Here is a 24767-nt window from a genome sequence, read left to right on the forward strand (position 1 = left end):
CGTTAATAGCGTTTTCACCTGTATAAATAGTTCAACAGGGACAGATTTAACAGTAGTTTTACCCCCAGCCTTTATATCACAGAATCACAGAATATCCTGAGTTAAAAGGAACACACAAGGATCATTGAGTCCGGCTCCTAGCTCCACACAGGACTACCTAAAAATTAAACCATATGTCTAAGAACATTGTCCAAACCTTTCACAGAATCATAGAATGGTTTGCTTTGGAAGAAACCTTAAAGATCATTTAATTTGAACCCCCTCCTGCCGTGGGCAAGGACACCTCCCACGAAATCAGGTTGCTCAAAGCCCCATCTAACCTGGCCTTAAACACTTCCAGGGATGGGGCGCCCACAACTGCTCTTGGCAACTTGTTCCAGTGCCTCACCACCCTCACAGCAGAAGAATTTCTTCCTTATATCTAATCTAAACCTACGTTCTTTTAGTTTAAAGTTATTACTCCTTCTGCTATCACTGCACTCCCTGATAAATAGTCCCTCTCCTCCTCTCCTGTAGCCCCCCCACCCCCCAGCTCCCCACCCCCACCCCCCTTAGGTATTGGAAGGCCAGTATAAGGTCTCCCTGGAGCCTTCTCTTCTCCAGGCTGAACAAACCCATCTGTTTCATCCTTTCTTCAGAGGAGAAGTGTTCCAGCCCCTTGATCATCTTTGTGGCCCTCCTCTGGACTCATTCTTATACATCCATGTACTTCTTGTGCCAGGGGCCCCAGAGCTGAACATAGTACTCCAGGTGGGGTTTCAATGAGAGCAGAGTAGAGAGGGAGAATCACCTTCCTCAGTCTGCTGGCCACACTTCTTTTGATGCAGCCCAGGATACAGTTGACTTTCTGGGCTGCAAGCACACATTGCTGATTCATGTTGAGCTTCTTGTCAAGCAACACCCCCAGGTCCTCATCAGGTTGCTTTCAATCCATTCTCCGCCCACCCTGTATTTGTGCTTGGGATTGTTTTGAGCAAATTTGCCGATGACACTAAACTTGGAAGAGTTGTTGACTCTGTTGAGGGTGGAAAGGCCTTGCAGAGAGATCTGCACAGATTGGAGAGCTGGGCAATCACCAACCGCATGGAGCTTAACAAGAGCAAGTGCCGGGTCCTGCACCTGGGACGGGGCAACCCTGGCCATATGTACAGGCTGGGGACGAGACGCTGGAGAGCAGCCCCGCAGAGAGGGATCTGGGGGTTGTGGTTGACAGCAAGTTGAATATGAGTCAGCAGTGTGCCCTGGCAGCCAGGAGGGCCAATTGTATCCTGGGGTGCATCAAGCATGGCATTGCTTGTCAATCGAGAGAAGTGATTGTCCGGCTCTACTCTGCGCTGGTGCGGCCTCACCTCAAGTACTGTGTGCAGTTCTGGGCACCACAGTACAAAAAGGACATTAAACTGTTGGAGAGTGTCCAGAAATTGGCTACAATGGTGGTGAGGGGCCTAGAGGGGAAGACATATGAGGAGAGGCTGAAGTCACTTGGCCTGTTCAGCCTGGAAAAGAGGAGGCTGAGGGAAGACTTCATCGCGCTCTACAGCTTCCTCACGAGGGAGAGTGGAGGGGAAGGCGCCAATCTGTTCTCTTTAGTGACCAGCAATAGGACCCAAGGGAATGGTGTCAAGCTGAGGCAGGGGAGGTTTAGGCTGGATATCAGGAAGAGGTTCTTCACTGAGAGGGTTGTTGCACACTGGAACAGGCTCCTCAGAGAAATAGTCACTGCACCAAGCCTGTTGGAGTTTAAGAAGCGTTTCAACTGTGCTCTTAGTCATATGGTCTGAATTTTTGGGTAGACCTGTGTGGTGCCAGGAGCTGGACTCAAAGATCCTTATCGGTCCCTTCCAACTCAGGACATTCTATTATTCTATGATCTCAGAGAACTTGTAAAGTGTAAGGTTGCAGAGGTGAAAATAATGGCTATCTTTAAAAGGGAATAAAGGGGATCTAGAAGATGCTGTATATTATAATACAGTATCTGCAAAGATAATCCAATGAGCTATTTGGAAAAATATGGAAGGAAAAATAGAGAGTAGTATTAGAAAGAATATACTACCTGAAAGGAAGTTGTGGGGAGCTGGGTGTCAGCCTCTTCTTGCAGATAACCAGTGACAGGACTAGAGAGAACGGCCTCAAGTTGCACCAGAGGAGGCTTAGGTTGGAAATTAGGAGACATTTTTTCTCAGAAAGAGTAGTCAGGCATTGGAACGGGTTGCCCAGGGAAGTGGTGGCATCACCATCCCTGGGGGTGTTTAAGGAGAGGTTGGACCTGGTGCTTAGGGACATGGTTTACTGGGTGACATTGGTAGTAGGGTAATGGTTGGATCAGATGACCTTGAAGGTCTCTTCCAACCTTAATGATTCTATGATTGCTCCAGCTCAGATGCAGGACCTTGTACTTTGCCTTGTTGAACTTCACAAGGTTTGTACAAGCCCACCTCTCAAGCCTGTCAAGGTCCCTCTGGTTGGCATCCCTTCTCTCCAGTATGTCGACTGCACCATGCAGCTTAATGTCATCAGCAAACTTGCTGAGGGTGCACTCAATCCCACTGTCCATGCCACCAACGTAGAAGTTAAATAGTGCCAGTCCCAAGACTGACCCCTTAGAAATTCCACTTGTTACTGATCTCCACGGGGACATTGAGCCGTTGACCGCAACTCTTTTTGAACGTGACTATCCAGCCAATTCCTAATCCACCAAGTGGTCCATCTGTCAAATCCATGCCTCTCCAGTTTAGAGACAAGGATATCATGGGGGACAGTATCAAATGCTTTGCACAAGTCCAGGCAGATGATGTCAGTTGCTCTTTCCTTATCCACCGATGCTTTAACCCCATTGTAGAAGGCCACCAGACTTGTAAGGCAACTTCTCGAACTCCAGTAGGCATGGTGCCATAATCACTTTGCCAGGGAATTTGTTCCAGTGCCTGACCACCCTCTCAATGAGGAGCCTCTTCCTAATATCCAATCTGAACTTCCCCTGACTATGCTATTTCCTGAGTCATATCACTGGTCACCAGAGAGAAGAGATCAGTGTCTTCCCTCTCAGCTCCCCCTTGTAAGGACATTGTAATACTGCAGTGAGGTGAGCCTTCAACTTTCTCTTCTCTAAGACGAACAAACCAAGTTACCACAGCTGCTTCTTTTACATCTTTCCCCTTTAGACCATTCACCATATTTGTTACCCTAGACATAAAACTCTAATAGTTTTACATCCTTCTTATATTGTGGTGCTCAAAACTGCATACAGTGCTCGAGGTGAGGCTGCACCAACACAAAGTAGAGTGGGACAATATAACTTCAAAAATCCACCTCTCAATCTCTTCAAGCCCTGAGGCAGACAACTGCAATGAGCAGAGGAAAGAAAAAAGTACATCCAGTGCTCTACTTCAGGGACTCAGCAGCTTTCATTTCTCCAAACCTCCAAGAACTTCCTGCAAGAGCTATCACAACACCCAAGACCCTCAGTTTTCCTAGCGTCACCTCAGGTGTTTCTGGGTCCATGTAAAGCCTCATTAGTTTACATGAAAATCTGTGTGAACCTGAGTGACTGCTCAGTTGGAACACAACAGGGTCAGGCTACAGAACAATTTAAAAGGAACAAAGAATTCATCACCATAAGTTCCTATCAAACTAATTTAGCAAAGAAAATTCACTCAGTGACAAGGAACAGTCAGGCATGTTTAGAATTCCTAGATTGTATTTTCTTCTTACCTAGCTAAGTGAAGCACAGACTTTTTGGTATTGTGCCCAGAATATGCACTGCATTCATAGAAAATTAAATTGTAGTCCTAGGATCAAAGAGAAAGACTCTTTCAATTAATTTTGCACAACTTCTCACTCACTTTAAAAAAAGCCACACAAATACACTGAAATATTCAAATAAACCAAAATACATCATTTTAGGAAAAAAGAAACATCATTTTTATTATACATCTAACAGTAAAGAATAACAAAAGAAAACAAGTCTAAGTGTGCCCCCACTCCAACTATATGTGTCTTTTAACAGATATTTGTTCTGTACTGTATCCTTCACTGTAAGAACCTGATCTCTCAAAAGCTGAAATGCAAACACACATTGCAAGGTAATGAAGTTTTGAAACTTTTCCTTGTGATGATGAGGCAATTAAATCATCACTGAGTGCCTGAAAATTCAGGTGAAAATAACTCCAGCAATTTTATTTTTTTAATCTCAGAAAGCTTCATCAGTAGCGTTTCTGCACTCAACAGTTTGAGACTAATATTTTCCAGCAGTCAAATGACAAGCTAAAAACCTCAGCAAAAAATAACAACTAATTAATTCTATTTCATTTTTTGTACTTGTGAAATTTTTCTGCACCTTCTTTCCCAGACAGCCTGCACTTTTGGTTTTGCAGCTCGGGGAGCGTTGCCATTAAGATCAGCGGATAAAAGGATCAAACCCTAGCAACATTATCCGTGCTTCGGGTGAAGACTTATCACAATAAAATCAAGAGGTCATCTGCACAAAAGCCTGACCTGCAATCAGTGATGGCAACTGATTTGGGAGGGAATGACAGATTATCCACTTCAAAGCAGGTATCTGACTTCTTGCACAAGATATTATTCTGAAGCTCACCTACCTTCAATGGTATTATTACATGCCCTTTTTATGTATCTGTATTTCCACCTTCTATTCACTTTCCACTTTTCTGTGCGTCTTCTTGCTATTTATGACAGTGACTTAAAATTCAAAGTAGTAAGTCAGTAGCTCAGGAAACAAAAATCATGTATGCATATTTTATGCACTTTTTTTTTTTTTTTGGCTTTCTAACATTGTGGAAACATTAAGTTGAATGCTATTATGGTGATTGACTTGCGTAATTTCCATAACAATAAATATGGTATCTTATTTTAGCAGGTGTAAAAAAGGATTCAGTGTTACCAAATGTCAGTTTCCAATATGTTGTAAATATATATATGGTTTAATCTCATGAACCAAACCTATGACACATAAACCAAACTAATGACTACAAGCGCGTTTAACCACTTATAGTCATTTCTGGGTGGTCAGAAAAGCACAAACCAGGAGAGGAGAGAAATGAAGAAATGTTAGTTCTGAATGTTGACCTGCTCAAATTTCTTACTGGAAACACAAGCAGAAGCTTGAAATCAAATTTACACTCTTTTTTTTTTTCTGTAAACTTTCTTTCCTTTTTTTTTTTCCTGCTCAACTGATAAGAACTCAAATAGAAAAATCACTGTGGTCAGTATCTAACTAATTTAAGTCAATGATGTAGAAAGTGATGCTATTCCTACATCTTTCTTCCCTGCAAACAACAGATTTCACATGAGGAGAACTCTCAGTGATGACACACCTTATGCTGGCATGAATCTGAATGGAGTTTTTGACAACTGCTGTGTGGCAGAGCAATTTTTTTCAGAGATAACAATTTAAACTTAATAGATATTAATTGGCTATTTCTGTCAGTCTGTCAAACAGATCCTTCTCTGGAGGAGAAGTCAGCCTGGAAATGCTAAGTGTCATCACTCAGAATGTAGCAAAAGGCAGGACATATAATTAACCACTGCAGAAATGTCTTCCATCTCCATCTAGGGAGTTAGCCGTTGAACCTGGCAGACCACTGGCAATTAATTAAAGAGCTATACATAAATCAGAAAATATCCAATGAACAAGGAAGAAAAGGAATGATTATCAGTGGGAGCTGGGAAATTTCTGTGCTGTAAATTAATATATTTCCAAGAAGAATATGCCCTTCATTAGCAATATTTGTATACCAATGGTACTGCCAGGTTAATAAAGGAAACACTGTATGAAAACATACAAAATTTTTACAGTGAGGGTGACAGAACACTGGATCTGGCTGCCCAGGGGGGTTGTGGAGTCTCTTTCTCTGGAGACTTTCAAAACCCAACAGGACGCGTTCCTGTGTGACATGATTTAGGTGTTCCTGCTCCAGCAGGGGGATTGGACTAGATGACCTTTCAGGCTCCCTTCCAATCCCTAACATTCCGTGATTCTGAGAATAGTCCTCATCCTATGAAGCTTACACAGTCTGCACAGACAAGACTGGCAAAGGCATTATCATATTGTTTTATAGCTGCGGAATAGAGATACAGAAGGACTTATTGGCCCATTTAAGATAATTCAGGAAGACTGTGCGGGGCCAAAATAAAATCATGCTGCCTGAATGCCTGTATCATAAGCCATTTTATTTGAATAATTAGCAATGATTACACCAATCCACTCAAATAGAGGATTGGCTGTTCTGGGATTATCCATATTATGATCTGAACACACTCTGTATTGTTGTTGTCCTCATATGAACTCTTTCTTGATCAGTGAATCAAGCTAAAGAGAGATTTATTAAATGGAGATTTCATTCTGGATCTTCTATTAAAAAATAAATAAAATCAAATAGACTGGCCGTTTTCTGTCTATTTTTCTTTATACTTGCATTAGCTCTATCAAGAGAGTTTCAGGTGTTTTCCATCAGGTCAGTCTTGAACTACATGTAAACATTTTGTTTTGTGTCTGTGTCTTTTCCCTGCAAAGTTATTTCTCCTTACCATCATGATACCTATCTTTAATTCATCTAACTACAGATCAGCTTCATCACAGCCTTGTTGTTCCCTACGATACTGTCCAGAATCCCCATTCTCATTCTATTCTCCTTTTCCTGGGGTATCATGCTGCACCTACCAGTCTTCTCAAATGATGAGGAATAGACAGTTCTCCCCTTCACGATGCCATTCTTCCTTTTAGTAATGAACTGTGACACCTGCCTTGCAAAGAAGGTTTGTGACATAAATTGTAATGGGAGCCCTTGGGGTCCTGCCCGAATTTATAGTACACTGACTTGTAAGATCTGGGACTAAAGCAAAGCTTGAGCTAAAACAGCTGGGCAGGAATGGCCTTTGAAAGTACACATTACTCTGACTTCAGAAAAAGTTAGGTAAAAATGATCACACCCTGTGAAACCTTGGAAAAAGTCCATGGAAACTGATGGATTTCTGGGTGGACAAGCTCATCTGATTCTTTTCCTGCATGACCAGGTTCACATAATATCATGATCATTTTCACATAATATGGTTATGCATATTTGTATCAGCTCAGCATCTAGCCCCCTGTATTTTGGGCAAATATTTGTGAGCAATTCATGGAATTATTCATAAAATAAACAACTTAATTGCATTCACTAATAGAGATATTTTTATGTGGTTTCACAAGAATCACACTGCCATTTATCAAGAATTAATATTTCATTAAAATATGTGGTTATTATTAGTTCAGTGAGCACATTGTTATAATTTAATTATGTCTATGCTGCTTTTAAATTAATCAATTGTCATTAATTATTCCTTGCCTTAGTTCCCTCAAACAGCACATTCAAACATTCAGATGAGTCATTCAAATCCACTCATTTGATTATAAACATATTTCAATTGAAAACTATTTTATTTTACTCCAGTAAAATATTCTATTTTCTTGCGTAACACGTTACAATTAATGGCCTGGTGGGCTGCGCATTCTGTATGTTGGAATGATTCATCTTAGTTTCACTTGTGCAATATTTTAAGAGAGTTAAATGACATGTAAGACACCTACTCTGTCCATTTAGCATTTATGTGTCACTTGTTTTTTCACAGAAGTACTCCGTGTTACACTCCGGAATCCCTCCTAGCCTACAAGGTCTCAATATTAACTGCATTTCTATGCTGACAAGAGAAGAAAAGAGCTTTCTTAATGGAAGAAAATTTGATAAATTAAGTTCAAGGCTGATATTGCTCTCCTATATAAACAAAATAATGGGCGTGAACTTAAGAGGTATGCTTGTAAATGGCTGTATGAATAATCAACATGGGATAAAAAAAGATCTGGCTCTCAATCTGTCAATTGTACAGAGGTGCCTGGCAGCATTCTTTCCTATAGAACAATTCAACTGCATTTCAGAACTTTTTAAATAACTCTCTTGACCACCAGCAAGTAGAGCTGTAAATCTGTTTTCAAAGGAGAAACAAGTACATACATGAAACCCAAACCCAACAGATTGTTTAATTTAGCTATATTCCTACCACTTCAGTTAAATTCTTATGAACACTGATCTGACTTATTTCTAAATAAATGACTACTCTGGAGGCATTGGCATCCAAATTACATGCATTGTATACAGAAATTCAAAAGAAAAACTGATGGGCATAGTATACAGGAATTATAAACAGGTATCTTTGCAGTCCCTCGATGCTATCCATGTGGCCTATGGATAAACCAGTGCTCTCATAGATGCAGACTGTTAACTCTACTAATTTTCTCTCTCTACTGGATGGAAAGATACTAAAAGTAAACACATTTTCTACTCCTACTATCCATGGGAATAACAGATGGTCTACTGTGGTATTACATGAGGTAGGAGGGAGAAAAGGTCCCCAGATTATCTTTCTGTTAGGAATCAATCCACAGAGGAAAGAGAGAAAAAAAAAAAGAGAGAAAAATAGAAGGGGGAAAAATAGAGAAAAAGAAAGCACAAAGAAAAAAGAGAGGGGAGAGGAGAGAGGAGAGGGAATGAATTCTTAAATATCTTTGGCACCACTCACCTTTTGTTTTTTCATCTAGATGATTTTATAACTACTATAATTATCAGTACTAACATTACTGACACCTAAATTGACAAGTATTATCAGGTTCCTCATCCTTAAAAATACCTGTCTGATTAAAAATAATCTGTGCTTGTATGAATTTAGATACCTTCAGACTCCATTTAAAAGCCTTCACCTTCAAGTTTTGTAAGGACTTTACTTCTAAGTATAGTACCTTAGCAAGATGCTCTCCCATTCCATTAGGGACCTCCCGTTCCTTTTCATTATCAGTTTTATTACCCAGCAAAAGCACAGGTACATTCTCCCCTGTTCCCTCCTGCAGATTGAAGAATAAATATCAAATGAAGCATTTTCCTTTAAAAAAAAATGCAGACCAAGAGCATAAGAAGAGACAAATGTCACAGTGCAAGAAAAAATTTAAGACATCACATAGTAGCGTGGTGCTTTACATACAAACATATCAGGAATTAGATTCAGATAAAAGGCACAAATAAGACAGACTGCTAGAGATTGCACCAATTTTGCATTTTTTAAAACAGGCCATCATAGAAGCCTATCAGTCTCTATAGGAAAATGAGATAGAGAAAACTATCATGTTACACAGGCTTTGACATTGTTAATAGCCACTGCTTTTCTAATTACATGGATGGGAAACTAATGACAACTGGGTACAGCTACCCCAAATAAATTACAGAAAATAGTAGAGAGGTACACAGAATAGGCACAAAAATACCTGGAATAGGCACAAATTAAAACTCAAAATGAAAATTATTAGAATTACCACAACAAATACATTCATATAGTGGTCCAAATGCCACAGCAGGAAATGGACTTGGCTGTGTGTCTTCAACTTAGCACCAATTTGTATAAAACAAAATTAGTCAGTAAAGGTGAGTGAACTAGTACAACTAGGAAAAAAAAACCACTAAGATTTTGACCATAAACTTTAATTTTTCTTAATCAAAAATGGGAGTACTCCTCTAGCTTTTATCATACTGAACCATAACAGCCATTGATTTGTTAAGATCAGATATTAACAAAGGCTAGCTCTTACAAAATGCATGCTACTACTCTTACCTCAGTAGAGCTCCTCAAATGGGGATTAACTATGCCCATTAGGAAAGATTTGAAAAATTAAGTCCTTAACTTGCAAAAGCACCTACTGGCTTTTAAAGAAAACAGTACATTATACTAGAACACAGGTCTAAATGATCTTGGCAGGCCAATTTGTTCCCTGTTTTTTCAGAAGCAACACTTTACAATGATAGTCACATTTTGTTCTCTCTAGCAACACAGTCCTTAATGGCAGCAGCCTAGGTTTTATTTTTATTTTCCTTTGGCCCTAAGCAAATTCAGCTGCTCACATTCTCCATATGTTTTCTGTGAGCCACAGAAATATACCGAGAGAAAAGAAAGAAAATTAACAGAAGCCACTCTGGCATATGGGCTATGATTTTTACTCATGCAGTTGAAAGGATGATCCCCAGGAAACTGAACTGTCTACTAAGAACCAGTTTTATAGTACTGAATGTAGATACTATATAAACTATGGGTTTATATAGTAACTATAAAGTTTGTAAACTATAAGTTTATAGTTTGTTTATTAAACTGTTAGTGATCAGACCATCATCATTGAATCAAAGCACCTCCTAGTGTTAGTGATGTGCATCATCAGCTAAATAACCTTTATGAAAAAGTAAAGGAGTCCGTTTTGGACTTTCCCCAGCCCTCATTTTAAGTCCTTAAAATCTTGGAACTGTGATTATTGTTATATATACAGAGTTTCTAAAACAGCTTTATTGGCAATTGTACAGACCAAAATCACTAACAAAAATGTAATTGTTACAGTGCAAGAAACAGACTTCTCTGTGCTTTGCCCTGCTAATCTTCCCTGTCTGAAAGAAGGAAGAGAATAGTGACACCAAAGTTTAGAATTAATGTTATGTCACGTTACCTCAATGCTTATCAGCCACTGCTTGACAGCTGTGAATGTGTCTTTTGCTGTAATATCATACATTACAATGACACCATCAGCTTTTCTGAAAAACTGCTTGGTAATACTTCGGTACCTGCAAGTATGAATCTGTTTATACATCTCTTCAGCAGAAGTAGCAATGTGACAATGTTAGTAAAATTGTACGGTAATTCACCCCCACCCACCACAAAAGGGGGATGTTGCCATACAGTTTCTTCTAATCATTTAGTCTTAATATGGGTTAAAATGACATCAATTTTGTTTACATATTAATTCTAAAATTCCTTAAACTTGAGAAGCAAGGAGCTGTGATACCATTCTTCACTGAAGATACTATTTGAAAGGTGACGCATATCATGAACTATAGTAAGCAATACTATCTTCCTGACTCAATCAGCCCCCTTTTCACATTCAGCAGAAGATTTACAGAGGCTACTACTACCAGAAATGACTGCAACAGCAAATAAGTTCTTTGCAAAAAATATTTCGGAGAGAAGGAGCTTGGAAAAGTACCCTCTGCCTTCTTTAATCAATTCTGGGTTAGTCTGGATAATCAGCTACACATCTTAACTTTCCTTACCCTCTTTCATTTTAAGCATGGAGAAGAAATTTCTCTATCACAAAGTGTTCTGCCTTAAAGTAGACAGATTTCTGTTTGTTTGTTTTCCCACATTTTCCGTAGGAAACTCAAAACGTTATCATCATCCTTGCTTTTAGTAATAGAAAACCACAGAATGCATGAGGAGATACCACTGAAAATTTACAAAACCTTGGAGATCTTGAACCAGAAAGGGATTACTTGAGTGAGAAAAATATATATATATATATATTATTTATTTAAACTATCTAGGCAATTTCTGCTATAGAAATAATTCCAGATACATTTTAAATTCAGCCTTCCTCCTGAAGAAGTCGTACCATACTACATTTTCAAGAGCTATAGTAAGAATTTCTTTTACAGACTGACAGTGTTTGAATGGATAACTCAGCACCAAATTAGCACATTATTGTTGCCAGGGAAGGATCTAAACTGTGAATTCACTGGCTTTGTTAGGAATAATTTCTATATTTGATCCTTTCATGAAAAGCAGAATTATGTCCATGCTTACTGATCTTTAAACAGACGTTTCAAGGAAGCAAAACATTCTGTTTCTCACCGTTCCTGGCCAGCAGTGTCCCAGAGTTGTAGTGCTACCTGGGTATTATCTACTGTGATGGTTTTCACACTGTAATCCACACCTGTGACAGAAATACACAATAAGTTGTCTCTTTAAATATTCAGTATGACCTTTGAGAACACATTCCAGGAAATAGCAACAATTCCAGAAAGGTAACAACATAAATATCACATTAAAACTTACGTCCATGAACTACAACTATCAGGCAAGAGCTTTTATTTGCTGGAATTTCTTCAGTAATAAAATACTGAATGTTAGCAGAGTAATTTAATTTTATAAAAACTATAAGGTAACTTTCCAAATCAGGGTACATGAGTCAAAGGTTCCCCTGATAGTCCAAAGCAGTCTGAGCTATTTTATTCCAACTCCAGTCTGAGCTGGAATTCATGCTTTATAACTTCAGTAGTCTGAAATTTCATCATTTAGTCTGCATCTAGCCATGTAGACATCTTTTACAGTTAGTGGAAAAACACAAGGTACCACACTGAGGGGACAGTGGAACTTAAGCTAAATGCTGAAGATAGATGGACTGAATATGAAGAGAGGAGGTTCTCCGCAGAATAGAGAAGGAGATGAACTTACTAAGTTAGGTTTTGTCCCCTAATTTTAATGTGGATAAATGGATGTGAGATAAAAATATCTGAAGTTTTAATGAATCTTCTACCAGTTCCTCCATCATCTGATGATCTAAGTACCTTCTCGATATTTATAACAATAACTATAATCTTAATCAGTCACTGCCTCCTCCTAATGACAATGTGCACTCTATTGTATCCCACCGTACTGTATCACAGAATCATAGAATAATTCAGGTTGAAAAGGACCACACTAGGTTCAACAATTTCTTTGTGTTCATCTTCCATATCCATGGGATTCTTTACCACTGCCATTAATGAAGAAGCATCCAAGCCTGAGTTTGTTCAGTGCGTAATCAAGAAATATGGATGGAGGATATATTCATTGCTTGTATCCCAAGGGAAGAAATTTGAACTATTCTGTAGAAATGTCATAAAAACAAAAACGAACAAACAACAACAACAACAACAAACTTCTATCCAGGTGGTTTGCTTTTTAACTGTATTTTCAAAGCCAGATAACAATCTACAGCTGTGAAACTGCTTGACGTGAAAACTAAATCAAAGCTATACTTGCTTGTCATTGCATTTGCATGATCACTGTATGGCAAGCCAAAAGATGAAAATGTCAGGTACATCCCTATGCTTTTTCTCTGAAAGGTCCAGGCAAGTGCACACGGTGTAAGACCTCAGAGTCTAGGAAAGCATATCAGTATTACCCTTTTGGGTGATATTCTGTAGTGTCAAAATGAGTTAAAATCCCCATACTAACGTCTTAGATCTTCACTGACAGTAATGTGAACTTAGACATTTAACATACCAATAGAAATTTAAACTCAGATGCCTTTATCTGCCCCATAAGTCAAGGGAACTACAGGAACTGGTCACCTGAATTTTCGTAGCTTGTCACAAATGCAAGATAAATACATTAATTTAAATATATTTTATTGCTAAAAAGTTTCATTTTCTATATCCTGCAGGATAAGTAAGGCATAAATACAGGCTAAATATAATGAACCGCTCATTTACAGTAAGTCAGCTGCATTGCAAAACCCACTAGTTTTTGTACCTTGATTCTGTGTTGGACTTTTGAAAGTTTGTTTTAAAACTTCAGGCAATACAAGTACAACGTAAGCATTTAGCTTTGAAAATATTGGTCTACTATATGTCTTTGGGGCTTTGTATAATGCTAAATCTTTAAGGATAATTCAGATATTTTACTTTCACTTTAAAAGAAAGTCATATTATTTGGATTGATAGAGATGGGATATGGAGGTGGGATAGTACAGTACACCGCAGTCCACAGGACAGGATATCACTTTCAAAACAATGACATCTACAATGAAATTCTAGCTTCGCTGAAGTCAATAGGATTATCCTACAAAGGCAGGCTGAGAGAGTTGGGGCTGTTTGGCCTGGAGAAGAGAAGGCTCCAGGGAGACCTTAAAATGGCCTTGCAGTGCCTAAAAGTACGCCTACAGGAAAGCAGGAGAGGTACTCTTTGTCAGCAGGTGTAGTGATAGGAGGAGGAGTAATAGCTTTAAACTAAAAGAAGGTAGGTTTAGATTAGATATAAGGAAGAAATTCTTTTACTGTGAGGGTGGTGAGGCACTGGAACAGGTTGCCAAGAGAAGTTGTGAATGCCCCATCCCTGGAAGTGTTTAAGGCCAGGTTAGATGGGGCTTTAAGCAACCTGATTTAGTGGGAGGTGTCCTTGCCCACAGCCAGGGGGTTGGAACTAGATGATCTTTAACAGTAATATAATACTTTTATAACTATTTATTTCACATATTTATTTTTATTATTTATAGTATTTATAGTATTTATTTATTATTTTACTCTAATAACAGTAATAATGTTTCTTAGACTTACCTATAGTGGCAGCTGTGCCTGGGAAAAAACGATCTTCACAAAATCGCCTTAAGAATGAAGTCTTTCCGACGCTTGAATTGCCGACAAAAATTATCTTGAATAAGCGGTCAGGGACAGATTTTATTCCCTCCTCCTTCAAATAAGAGCAAAAATTAGTCTTCAACTGCTCTTACTATAAATACTGTTGTCTCCAGTTTGCCTTGTTTTAAAGGCTAACTGGGATGGGAAAAGAAGAGATTTTTATCCTGTCATGTTCTCTTTAACTTATAAAGCAATATTCTGTTTCCTAAAATAATTCAGGGTTTTGGTTGTTTGCTATGCATTATTCCAGATCACTTGAAGCACAGTGATTTGGACCGAGATCTGGGGGTATAGTGAATATATACCTTCACATGAAACTGCATTGAAAAATGCATGAAATCACATTGGCTCAACATTAGCCAAAACAAAATAATTTATGTTTGCCCCTGCAAATCAAAACCCATAAACTTCACAGAACTCTGCTCAGTAGTTTCATCCTATACCAATGACACAGAGGAAACAGCATATCTTCACCTACATAAAAGAAGCAAAGTCATAATTTCTGCATGTGTCATCTACCACCAGACTCTTCTCCCTGCTCTATTATGGAGCCAAGAGCTTCTGCAGAATTACTGTACTTCTACATCTGTTTAAAATTACAGGTGGGGCATGGGGGGAAAGAGATAGACAGGAAGATAACTAGGCCCAGTTAAACAGGTTGTTAACATTCAGCTATGTTTCTGTCATTTAGTTTTTTAAGCAGGAGGAAAAACAATTTGTTCTACCTATCCATGTGCTGTTTACTGCAGGCTAAGCTAAGTGAATCCAGTGACTAGTTGTTCTCTGGCAAGTAGGTCATTACTCTCAAGTCCATTCTTTTTGTACATAGATCAGGAGTTGCTTAAAAAAGAACTGTAACACCAACTGGTTTGCAGGGAGTGCCCTAGCTGGCCTCTTGCCCTAATATGCGCAAAGATGGGAGGGAGATAATGAGTATGTTCTTAATGCTGCTAAAGAGGAGAAAGGCCTTGGGTGCTTCTGGGTTTTGGCTTGATTGGGAGAAAAGGGGAAAGGAGAGGTCTGCCAGGTATTTGACAGGTAGAATCCCTGAGTCTGCTGATTTGAAGAACACATCAGAACTGGATTCCTTGCCTGACAGTCCTTTCAAACAAGACAATTGAAAGCCTTGCATTGCAAATTTTTTCTACAAATATACTGAAGCCTTACAAAAAAGAAGCAGAAGCAATACATGGAAAAAAAAAAAAAAAGAGCTGCTGTCCTCCTTTATATGAAAAAATTAATTCACTGCTGTAAATTTTGGGAAATTTATACAGAGATTCTTTATCCACTTCTTTTATATTAAAATGCCAAACTCCACTGCAACTGTAGGCTGCTGGTAATACACTATATAAATGTGCTATTTAAAGCACATTTTCAGCTCTGCTGAAAAACATTCATAGCTTGTAAGTCTTTGTGCTCTGGGAGATAGAACAAGTTAACATACAACCATCAGCTTAGCACCCTTTTCACGGTACTTCTGAGAACAATAACTAAATAAATGTACTATATGACCTGAAATAACTTGTCTGTTGTATGGTCACTTGTGTGGTCATACACTCCTCAGTAGCATTAAGATTCAAAGACCTGAACACTGCGTACAAAGAGATGAGATAGATTATAGTCTACTTCAACAAAGTGCTGATGGGAAAATGGAAGAGCAATAGAATGTAAATTTTCTTCAGATTACAATGCAGTCTGAAAACAGCTTCCCTAGCTGTGTCTTCAAGTGGCCTTCATATAAAGTGTAGCCAGGTCAAGCAACATACCTGGCTTTGTGCAATTTAATACGATTGTGGAAGACAGTACATATAAACACAGTGGTTCATATTCCATATTGAAAGAGCAGAGGGAGAGGAATTGCATCTCAGAGAGAGGCTTTGGACAGAAGGTCTTATTTTAATTTCCATCATGATTCTTCCACATTTCTGCTTATGCTAACTGTAGCTTCTTTTTCACAGTCTTCCATTAGAAACATGCTCTACCTGACTGTTATCTCCCAAAATAAAAGAGCTGTTGCTGCAAGTTCTTAGACATTTTCAGAAACCACTTTCCATAGGATAGAATTGGACTTGTTCAATTGGACATTTTTGAAAGAAGAAAAAAAGTTTACATTGGTTCTATTCTCCCTTAAGATGCAGTAGATCATAAAGGAATATAAGCTAAGTGAATGTGAATGTTTGGTGAATAGGAAGTTTAATGCCAGCAGCTAGGAGCCTGAGTTCAGTATAGTAAAGAATGAGATCATGGAATGCAATAATACAAAGCCATGTAGACTACAAGAACAGATGGCGATGAATTGAAAAATAAAGGTCGTCTCAGGTCCTTCCTCTTCCTAGTGCAAAACAGAGAAGAACTGGACTTCATATCTGAGCGAACTACATACAAAATAATTTTATGGAATCATTTCACCACCACTGCACAAGTATTTCTATATCCTACAGGACTTTAAACTGCAAATCCTCCTGAACAGCAAGACATGAGGGGAGAGAAGGACTGGATGCAGAAGGAAGGAGCCAGTCTAGTTTAAATATGTCCCCGAGACTCACACCTCATAAGTCATGATGCAGCAAGTGGGGATTTACCTTTCTGAAGTTTTCTTGAGCTCCAGATGAAAATTATACACAGAGCTAACCTGAAAAAAGTAATACTGCTCCTCCCAGCCCACTCACTCTGTCAGGAGAGGAAATCAGTGTGCTAGCACTGGATGTAGAAAGATCACTTCTGATGTCTAAATCCCACTGTCAAAGAGTAGTGGGTCCCAAGAGCCATCATTTAGGAAATGCAAACCTGTACAAAAATTAATTAGACTAAAAGTTGTGACATGCAGACACACAGCCTGCAAACTGCTCCAAGCAATGGAATGTTGTCAATTGAATAGTTGCTGGCAGCCTTTCCTCTTCCACTGTATCTGGAGACAAGCAATGTTTCAGGATTGATTCTTTCAGCCTTGTCAGCAGGACAAGAGGACCATGCACATATTTCAGTGCCATACAGAAAAAGAGTTTATCAGAAAGGAATACCCTGATGTGTTTTTCTTTTAACTATTTTTTTTTAAAAGAGCAGCCAAAAAAAAAACCCCACAATCAAATTAAGTATTGGTGTAATGTGTTGACATTTCATAGAAACAAAGCTATAATGCCCAGTTCTAAGTGATCTTTGGAAATAGCCTTCCTGTTTACCCTCACATTGCTTCTTTAGAAACTGAAATTAAATGTTTTCAACAACCAGGCAGGAGACATTTTCTGGTTTCTTATTTTCTCTCCCCCCCTACTTGTTCTCATCCATTTGTGGGATTTTTATTTTATTTTTTAAATAAAGAAACAAGATCTGAGGGAAGGCCCATTTCATACCCATGCTTTCAAAAGGCATGACTGCTAAAACAGAGCAAAATGACAGGTTTGTTCTAGCTGGACTTGATGATCTACCTGGCTTTTGCTATACCAAAGTCCCATGATCCCATACTTTGAAAATGCAATACAAAATAAATCATAAAGCAAGCAAAAAGTATGCGTTGCATTAATCATTTCAAAGGTTGGAGCCCTGTTCTGTGCCCTATTTTATTATTATTATTATTAAAATGTACCACTTAGAAGTTATTATGCAACCATGGCATAATTCTATCATAGTTTTTGAGATACACTTGCTTTTTCTAAAAGAACTATATAATTATGACCAAACATACCTATTTTTCCTATGCCTTAATCTTTTTAATATGTGCTTCAAGAATCTAACAATGAGTAATACTTAACAATGATACTAAACTTAGATCACAAGCACAGCTAGCTCTGAAGCAATAGGAGTGCAACAGGGTTTTAGAATACAAAGAAAAGTACCTTCAAGCATATTGTTTTACAGATTGTTATTGCATGGCAAATTCATTGTTAACATGCACATAAAATCTAGAGTTGGAAAAAATCTGGATTTCAATTTGCCAATTAAAAGTCTTCTCAAATAATAAATAAAAAGTAAGGATATTTATCTCATCATTTCTCTGGTAATGTAACAGCTACCAAAGCTGACTGAAAATTATCAGATTATAAGAAACACCACTTTTTGACCAAAAAAAAAAAAAAAAGAGCAACTTCTCTATTTAAATGTCTAAAAGACAGTTGCTTCATTTTTGGACAACTGCTACCCTTCAGTGGATTTCTTCTGTCATTAATTAGAAGGCTTAACTTCACTTTTCCTAAACAGTCCTTCATAATTTGTTTTCTAATACTCAACAAATCTGTCCAGAAATATGTTACTAGTTTGCTGGCTTTTGCTTTTACAGGCATAAAAAGATATTGCCTACAGTTACCATTTCTTTAGGCCAAGGTTCCCTTCTTTGCACATTCAAAATTAATCCTCAGTACATTTCCATCTCCCTGTTCATGCAATGGCCTAATCTTTTGGACTTTACTTACAAAGAGAAAACTAAACAATTTTAGATTCTAGGAGTAATATGTTATGGTAACCCCTTCAACACCATTTCATTTCATGTTTTCCAAGGTCCTTTGCTCCCTTACATTTGAAAGTGCTTCCTTCCCTGCTGGCTGCCCTCTAGAAGATGGTGGTGAGTGTTCCATTGATGGTTCTGTGTTTTTCTTATCTAATTCCATCTCAAAAGAAGTACTCTCATCTTCTGTCTGTTTGCTCAGCTGCTTATCAAACGACTTATCAAGAAGCTGGGGTAAGTGATCTTCCTCAATTGATATTATTCTTTGGAGATGGGATGCTTTAGACATTCCTCCAGTGGCTCCAGCATCAGGCTCAACAGAGGGAAATCCATTCAATCCAGCAGAATTCATTCTTTTTGATGAGTTATTGAAAACATCATCTTCAAATGAATAGCTAGACAGAGAGAAAAAGTAAGTAGATTACAAAAAATATACCGGGCCTAGATTCCTATTGTTTTTTTCCTAGTATAACTGAATTTAATTTCCCATGTTGTTACTACTCGCAGCAGGCATACTTATTTCAGTCTAGCATCTACTGAAAAGTCAGTTCATCACACAAAGTGCATGTATATAGTGTGCTTAATAAGTACAAGTATCACGGGGAAAGCTAATAACTTCCAGGGGAAACCTGAACCAGAATAAGAAACATAAGTTTAGCCTCATTTCTAACCTCATGGAATAGCTACAGTAAATTTCTCTATTGCGATTTCCTCATTCACACACACAAACATCTGCCTATTCTGGAAAAATAAAACAACCAGTCAGTCCAGACACTTTCTACGTGTGATTTAATTCTCTCTTTGCAGGTAGGAGGGAGCTGGGTTTGTTTAAAAGGGAGGAGAAAAAAAAAGGCTAAGTGGGGATTTTACAAAAGCAGAAGGGTAGTGAAAAAGAGTCTTCTCAGGTATGTGTAATGACTACAGAAGCAAGCTGCAGTAAGTAAAATGCTGATCGGATAAGGGGGATGACATTTCCTCATGAGACTGGTGCAGCAAGGGAACAAGTTCCCCAAAAGGCTTCTGGAACTCCATGCAGATGTTCAAAACTCAACTGGATAAGGTCCTAGGCAACCTCATCTAGTTCTGGAGTTATTCCTGCTTTGAGAGGGAGGTTGGACTACAGACATCCAAAGGTCCCTCCCCATCTAAATTTTTACATGATTTTTGGGCCATGATTGCTTTTGCCAATCACACTCCACTTCTTAGTACTGAACTTACAAAAGTTAATTTCTGCATCCTGTTTCTCCCTATGTTTCATGACCTTGGGCTTGTGAGGATATTGTCTTAGCTGCTATTTCCAAGTGACACAGCAGTCTTCTTTTTAGCTCCTTTTGCCTCAAAAGAAATATGATAGTATTTCACTGAGATCACCCTCTTGTTCCTCTTGATTTCAAGTTCACAGTCACACAGATGAGAGCTGATTCCCCATTTTTCACTAGTTCAACTTCCCATACTTTACAACTGGACTACTTACTGGTCGCTTACAATGAGAAGGGAGGAAGCATACACTTTCAAGGACCTCCTAAGGACATTGTACCACATCAGCACTGGGTAATGGGTATGCTTCTGTGCTTCCCATCACCCACAACTGCAGAAGTCTCTTGCCTTTGGAGACTGGACACTTGTTTTAGATGAAAAATTGTCTCTTTATTTCCAAATTTCTTAGAGAGCACATCAATCTTAAAATAAGACACTTTAAAAATACATGCTTTGAAAAGTCCAAATGCTTAGTAATATCGGAAGGAAATAATACTGGAAAAAATTATCCTACACCATTATATAAGCCTAATATACTTAAATAAGAATTAGGGAATAAATGAAAAAGTTCTTACCTATTAGGCAGCACATTGCCTTCTATGTATTTCCCAATGACAGACCCTGTTCTTTGCTTCCAGCTGGCTTTTCGAGCACTTGTTTTGCATTGCTGCACAAATATAGAATACTTTTACTAATTTACTCCTGCTCATTATGGTTAGCTGTCTTCATTACTTATGCTGAAATAATGCAATGAATATGACAGAAAAAATGTAGAAAAAACATCCTAGAGGCATAAATGCTTTAAAATTCTGACTGATAGATAATCAGAACATGGAAATGCCAGACCCTGCAAGAATTAATCATCTCTGCAAACAAAGTGAACCACAATAAAGCCGCAAAATGACATGAAAAATATCAGTAGATCTATGGCAATTTACCCTAGCACATTCTTGTAGGGATAAGAACACAAATAACTGTAAACTAAGTGGTCTTAGTCTCCTGAAGCCACGGTACTTCTGGAACTTCTTAGGGGATCATTCTCTGCTGCTGGATGACAAGCTAATATGATCTGCTCTTTTCCAATACTGACAGATATTCAGGTACCGATTCAAGTACTCAGATGTTGTACTGTTCTGTGAATGCTTCAGATCAGCTACTCTTGACTGAATAATTACCTCAATGTAATTGTTCCATTTTTAGTTTATTTCATCCTCTCATGATTGCAACCCTAGCTTCTTATAAAATAGGTTCATCTTCCTTAAGATAGCTCCACCTTTATAATTCCAAAAATGTAGCTCTTAAAAATTGTTCAGTACATTTAAAAATTATATGCTCACATAAGAGGGAACACAATATAAATTAAGAATGGAGCAAAAAAAGGAGTAGCACAAGTCTATCTCCTTCACAGCCTTTTGATACCCATATTTCAAGGCTGTTTTTATATGTATTTGTTCAACACTGGGATTGAAAATAATAGTATTTACCTGTAAAAATATGTCACGTTCATCTTTGAGATGTTTGTTCCTCTCCCTGCAAAGAAGGAACACAAAACACTGAGGCCAAGTATATAAAACTTCTGGATTTTCTACTCAACATCAACAGACAGACTGAACAGCTGACTGTGTAAAAAGCAAGAAAAATGCACTTTAATTTGGCATATCTCCACCCTTAATCATGCTCTATTTATATTCGTACCACAGTCAGCTCCCTGTCTGGGCTACTGAGTCTTCGGTGGGGCTATACCAATCAAAGCCAGCTGGCATCTGGCCCTCATTCTGTACTGTATCAAAACAAATGCTTTAATACATCAAAATCAGTTCTAGTCAATATGCTTTTACTTACTCTCAATTAGAATATTTAAAGCTTTTCACAGTATACATGACTTCTTAATGAGGAGAGGGTGTAATGAACACCACCTCTGTTCATCTGGTGAGATCTCTGAAGGTCAGTTACATCCCTCTGAAAGTTATAGTTGTGTCTGCCTGGGATGAAACTTTCTCCACAGCAGGCCATATAGTGCTGAGCTTTGCACTTGTAGCCAGAACAGCACTGGTAGTGCACCTATATTTTGTCTACTGCTGAACTATGCTGGCACAGCATGAAGGCTGCCTCTCCAACTCCTCCCAACGCACAAAAGCCAGTAGACTCAGGATGGGCAAGAGGTGGAGAGGGGACATAGCCAGGACAGCTGGCCTAAACTGACAAAAGGTATATTTTGTATGACGTCATGTTTAGTAATAAAAGCTGGAGAAGGGGAAGCAGAATCTGGGGTTCTAGTTATGAAAGTGCTTGTCTTCCCGAGCAACTGCTGTGCATATTGAGGCCCTGCTTCTCAAAACATGGATGAATATCACTTGCTGACGGGAAGTAGAGAAAAATTTTCGTCTCTTGCTTCTGCATGGCCTTCACTTTCTCTTTTTCTGTCATTAAACTACTCTTATCTCAATCCATGGGCTTTTCTTTTGTTCATCATATTTTCTCTCCATGTTCTTCTAAGAGGGGGAGTGAGAGAGCGGTTTGGTGGAGCTTAGCTGCCCATAAGCTTTTTAATCATCACACAGCCATGGAAAAGTCCTTCTAGAAGAACATCCAGCTTCATTCATTATGCAGAAGACATGAAAACATCAAGAAATGTAGACTCCAGGCATTCAGCCAGCTCTGATGAAATCTGACAATACACCTGCTCAGTACATCACTCTTTGTCTCCATCTATTGCTGTCCTGGCCAGAGAAGAGACTGAGGTGCCATTGCAGCCTTGGTGAACTGATAGAATGTTTCTGTCTATTGCCCCTTTACTAGTAACAGGCAACACCATCCCACATGGAGCAGCCTACAGGAAACAGGCTGCAAATTCCTCAAACTTTACCATGGGAGCATTTTAGGTAAATTTTAAATCAGAGCTCCTGAACTAAACGTAGTGAATGAAGGCCTACAGGCAAGTACAATCTATAGACAGTGAACAAACAAAACTAAAATTGCTGCTTATTAAAAAAAGGGTTACAATTGTCTGAACACAACTCCAAACTTTGAAGTCTTTCAATACACAAATGTTACAGAGAAAATTAGCTGGCTATATTTTCATGTAATTTTACAGATAAACATATTTGGGTAAGAGTCTTCATTTTGGCAGTATTTCCATCACTTTAGAAATAACAGAAATTTTTATCAAGCTTCAAGTCTCCAGTGGCCAGGCTCCTGCCACAAAGCCAGCTTAGAACAGTTCATAGTCTTGTTTTGTTTTACATTTTACTTATGGAAGGAGCTTGTCCCAGTTACCAAATTGCCAAAACAAAGAACATCTCTCACATTTACTGTCTTCTACTGCCCTAAGAATAGGGTTTAAAAGCTAGATTGCCTTTTGTACCCATCTTACTACCTTTTGTTTCATTATCTTATGGTGAGATGACCTTGGCTGGTTGCCGGCTGCCCACCTAGGCAGTATCTCACGCTCCTTCCTCAACAGGACAGGAGGAGGACAGAATACGATGGAAAAGCTCATTGGTAGAGATAAAGGCAGGCAGAGCACTTACCAATTACTGTCACAGGCAAAAGAGACTCAACTTTGGGAAAACTAATCAAATTTATTGCCACTTAAAAATAGAGTAGGATGGTAAGAAATGAAGAAAAAAATAAAAACACAGTCCCACACTCCCCCTTCTTCTCAGGTTGAAACTCACACCTCCATTCATGACTCTTCTACTTCTTCCCAAGCACTGCACAGGGAATGATAGCAGGATAATGTGGTCAATCTACACCAGTTCCTCTCTGCTGCTCCTTCCTCCTCACACTTTTCCCTTGCAAGGTGGGGTCCTTCTCACAGGCTAGTCCTTCACAAACTCCTCCACTGTGGGTCCTGTCTATGGGCTATGGTCCTTCAAGAAAAGATTGCTCCAGCATGGGTTCTCCATCAGCTGCAGCTCCTGCTGGAAAATCTGCTCCTGCATGGGGCTCCTCTCCATTAGTCACTGATTCTGCAAGCAGCCTGCTCCTGTATAGGCTCTACATGGACTGTAGGGGAATCTCTGTTCTGAGGCCTAGAGCACCTCCTCCCCCTCTTTCTTCACTGACATTTTGTCTGCAGGATTGTTTCTCACACATCTTTTTTCTCATTCCTCTCTCTACTGCTGCACAGTGTTTTGTGCCCTTTATTAAATATGCTTTCCAAGGGGTACCATCAGCTTGGCTACTGGGCTCAGCTGTGTCCTGCAGTAGGTCCACTAGAACTGGCTAAAAACAGCTGTGTCCATCAAAGGGAAGGCCCTGGCCTATTCTTACAGAGGCCACTCTGTAGATCCCATTGAGACACATAAACTGAATACATAACCTACTATCATTTCATCCCTTAATGTACGTCTTTAGAATGATGTAAGAAGTTCTTGAAAGTAAGGTTTGCATTACCTTAAGAAATCCAGCTGTTTCAGAAGTCCTGACTTCTCTCTCTGTAAGGTTTCTGTCACACGGTATACTTCCCTGTAATGTAAAGAAATATGGAAAATTTTTCTAACCATGGTAGCAAAATGGCTAAAAACACCTATTGCTTCCCTCGGGGAGTATCCACATTTCAGACTTCAGCTTCTCCAAACCTGTAGACTTTTTTCTGTATGACTGGTTACTAATTTAAGAAAAGAAGTTTATTTAGCATAAGGCACACAGAATCACAGCTGCTTAAGTTAGCAAAGGTAGAAGTAGGGGTTCTTTTTAAAAAAGATAGAGGGTTTATAATTTCTTCATCCAAGGACCTTAATATATGTTGATACTGACACATCATTCAGAGAAGACATACAGCTGAAATCCTTATTCATGGCCGCTGAAGACCA

The 24767-nt window shown here is 38.7% G+C and overlaps 1 protein-coding gene across 10 annotated transcripts in view; it reads right to left on the reverse strand.

The window, feature by feature from the left end:
• The window catches only part of CRACR2A (calcium release activated channel regulator 2A), a 79574-nt gene that overhangs the window by 6456 nt on the left and 48351 nt on the right, over positions 1-24767 (reverse strand). For 8 of the 10 annotated variants that reach the window (XM_083824883.1, XM_083824881.1, XM_083824877.1 and 5 more), the window contains 9 exons: positions 24349-24420; positions 21435-21480; positions 20526-20617; positions 18764-19088; positions 14175-14307; positions 11707-11788; positions 10529-10643; positions 8789-8890; positions 3712-3788 (listed from right to left, as the gene is read on the reverse strand). In XM_083824883.1, coding sequence (XP_083681009.1) covers positions 3712-3788; positions 8789-8890; positions 10529-10643; positions 11707-11788; positions 14175-14307; positions 18764-19088; positions 20526-20617; positions 21435-21480; positions 24349-24420 — 1044 coding nt within the window. The remainder of the gene's footprint in view (positions 1-3711; positions 3789-8788; positions 8891-10528; positions 10644-11706; positions 11789-14174; positions 14308-18763; positions 19089-20525; positions 20618-21434; positions 21481-24348; positions 24421-24767) is intronic. The other 2 variants (XM_083824884.1, XM_083824876.1) reach the window with 2 other exon arrangements.

The sequence above is a fragment of the Anser anser genome, assembly GCF_964211835.1.
Source record: "Anser anser genome assembly, chromosome: 1".
NCBI classification, from domain to species: Eukaryota; Metazoa; Chordata; class Aves; order Anseriformes; family Anatidae; genus Anser; species Anser anser.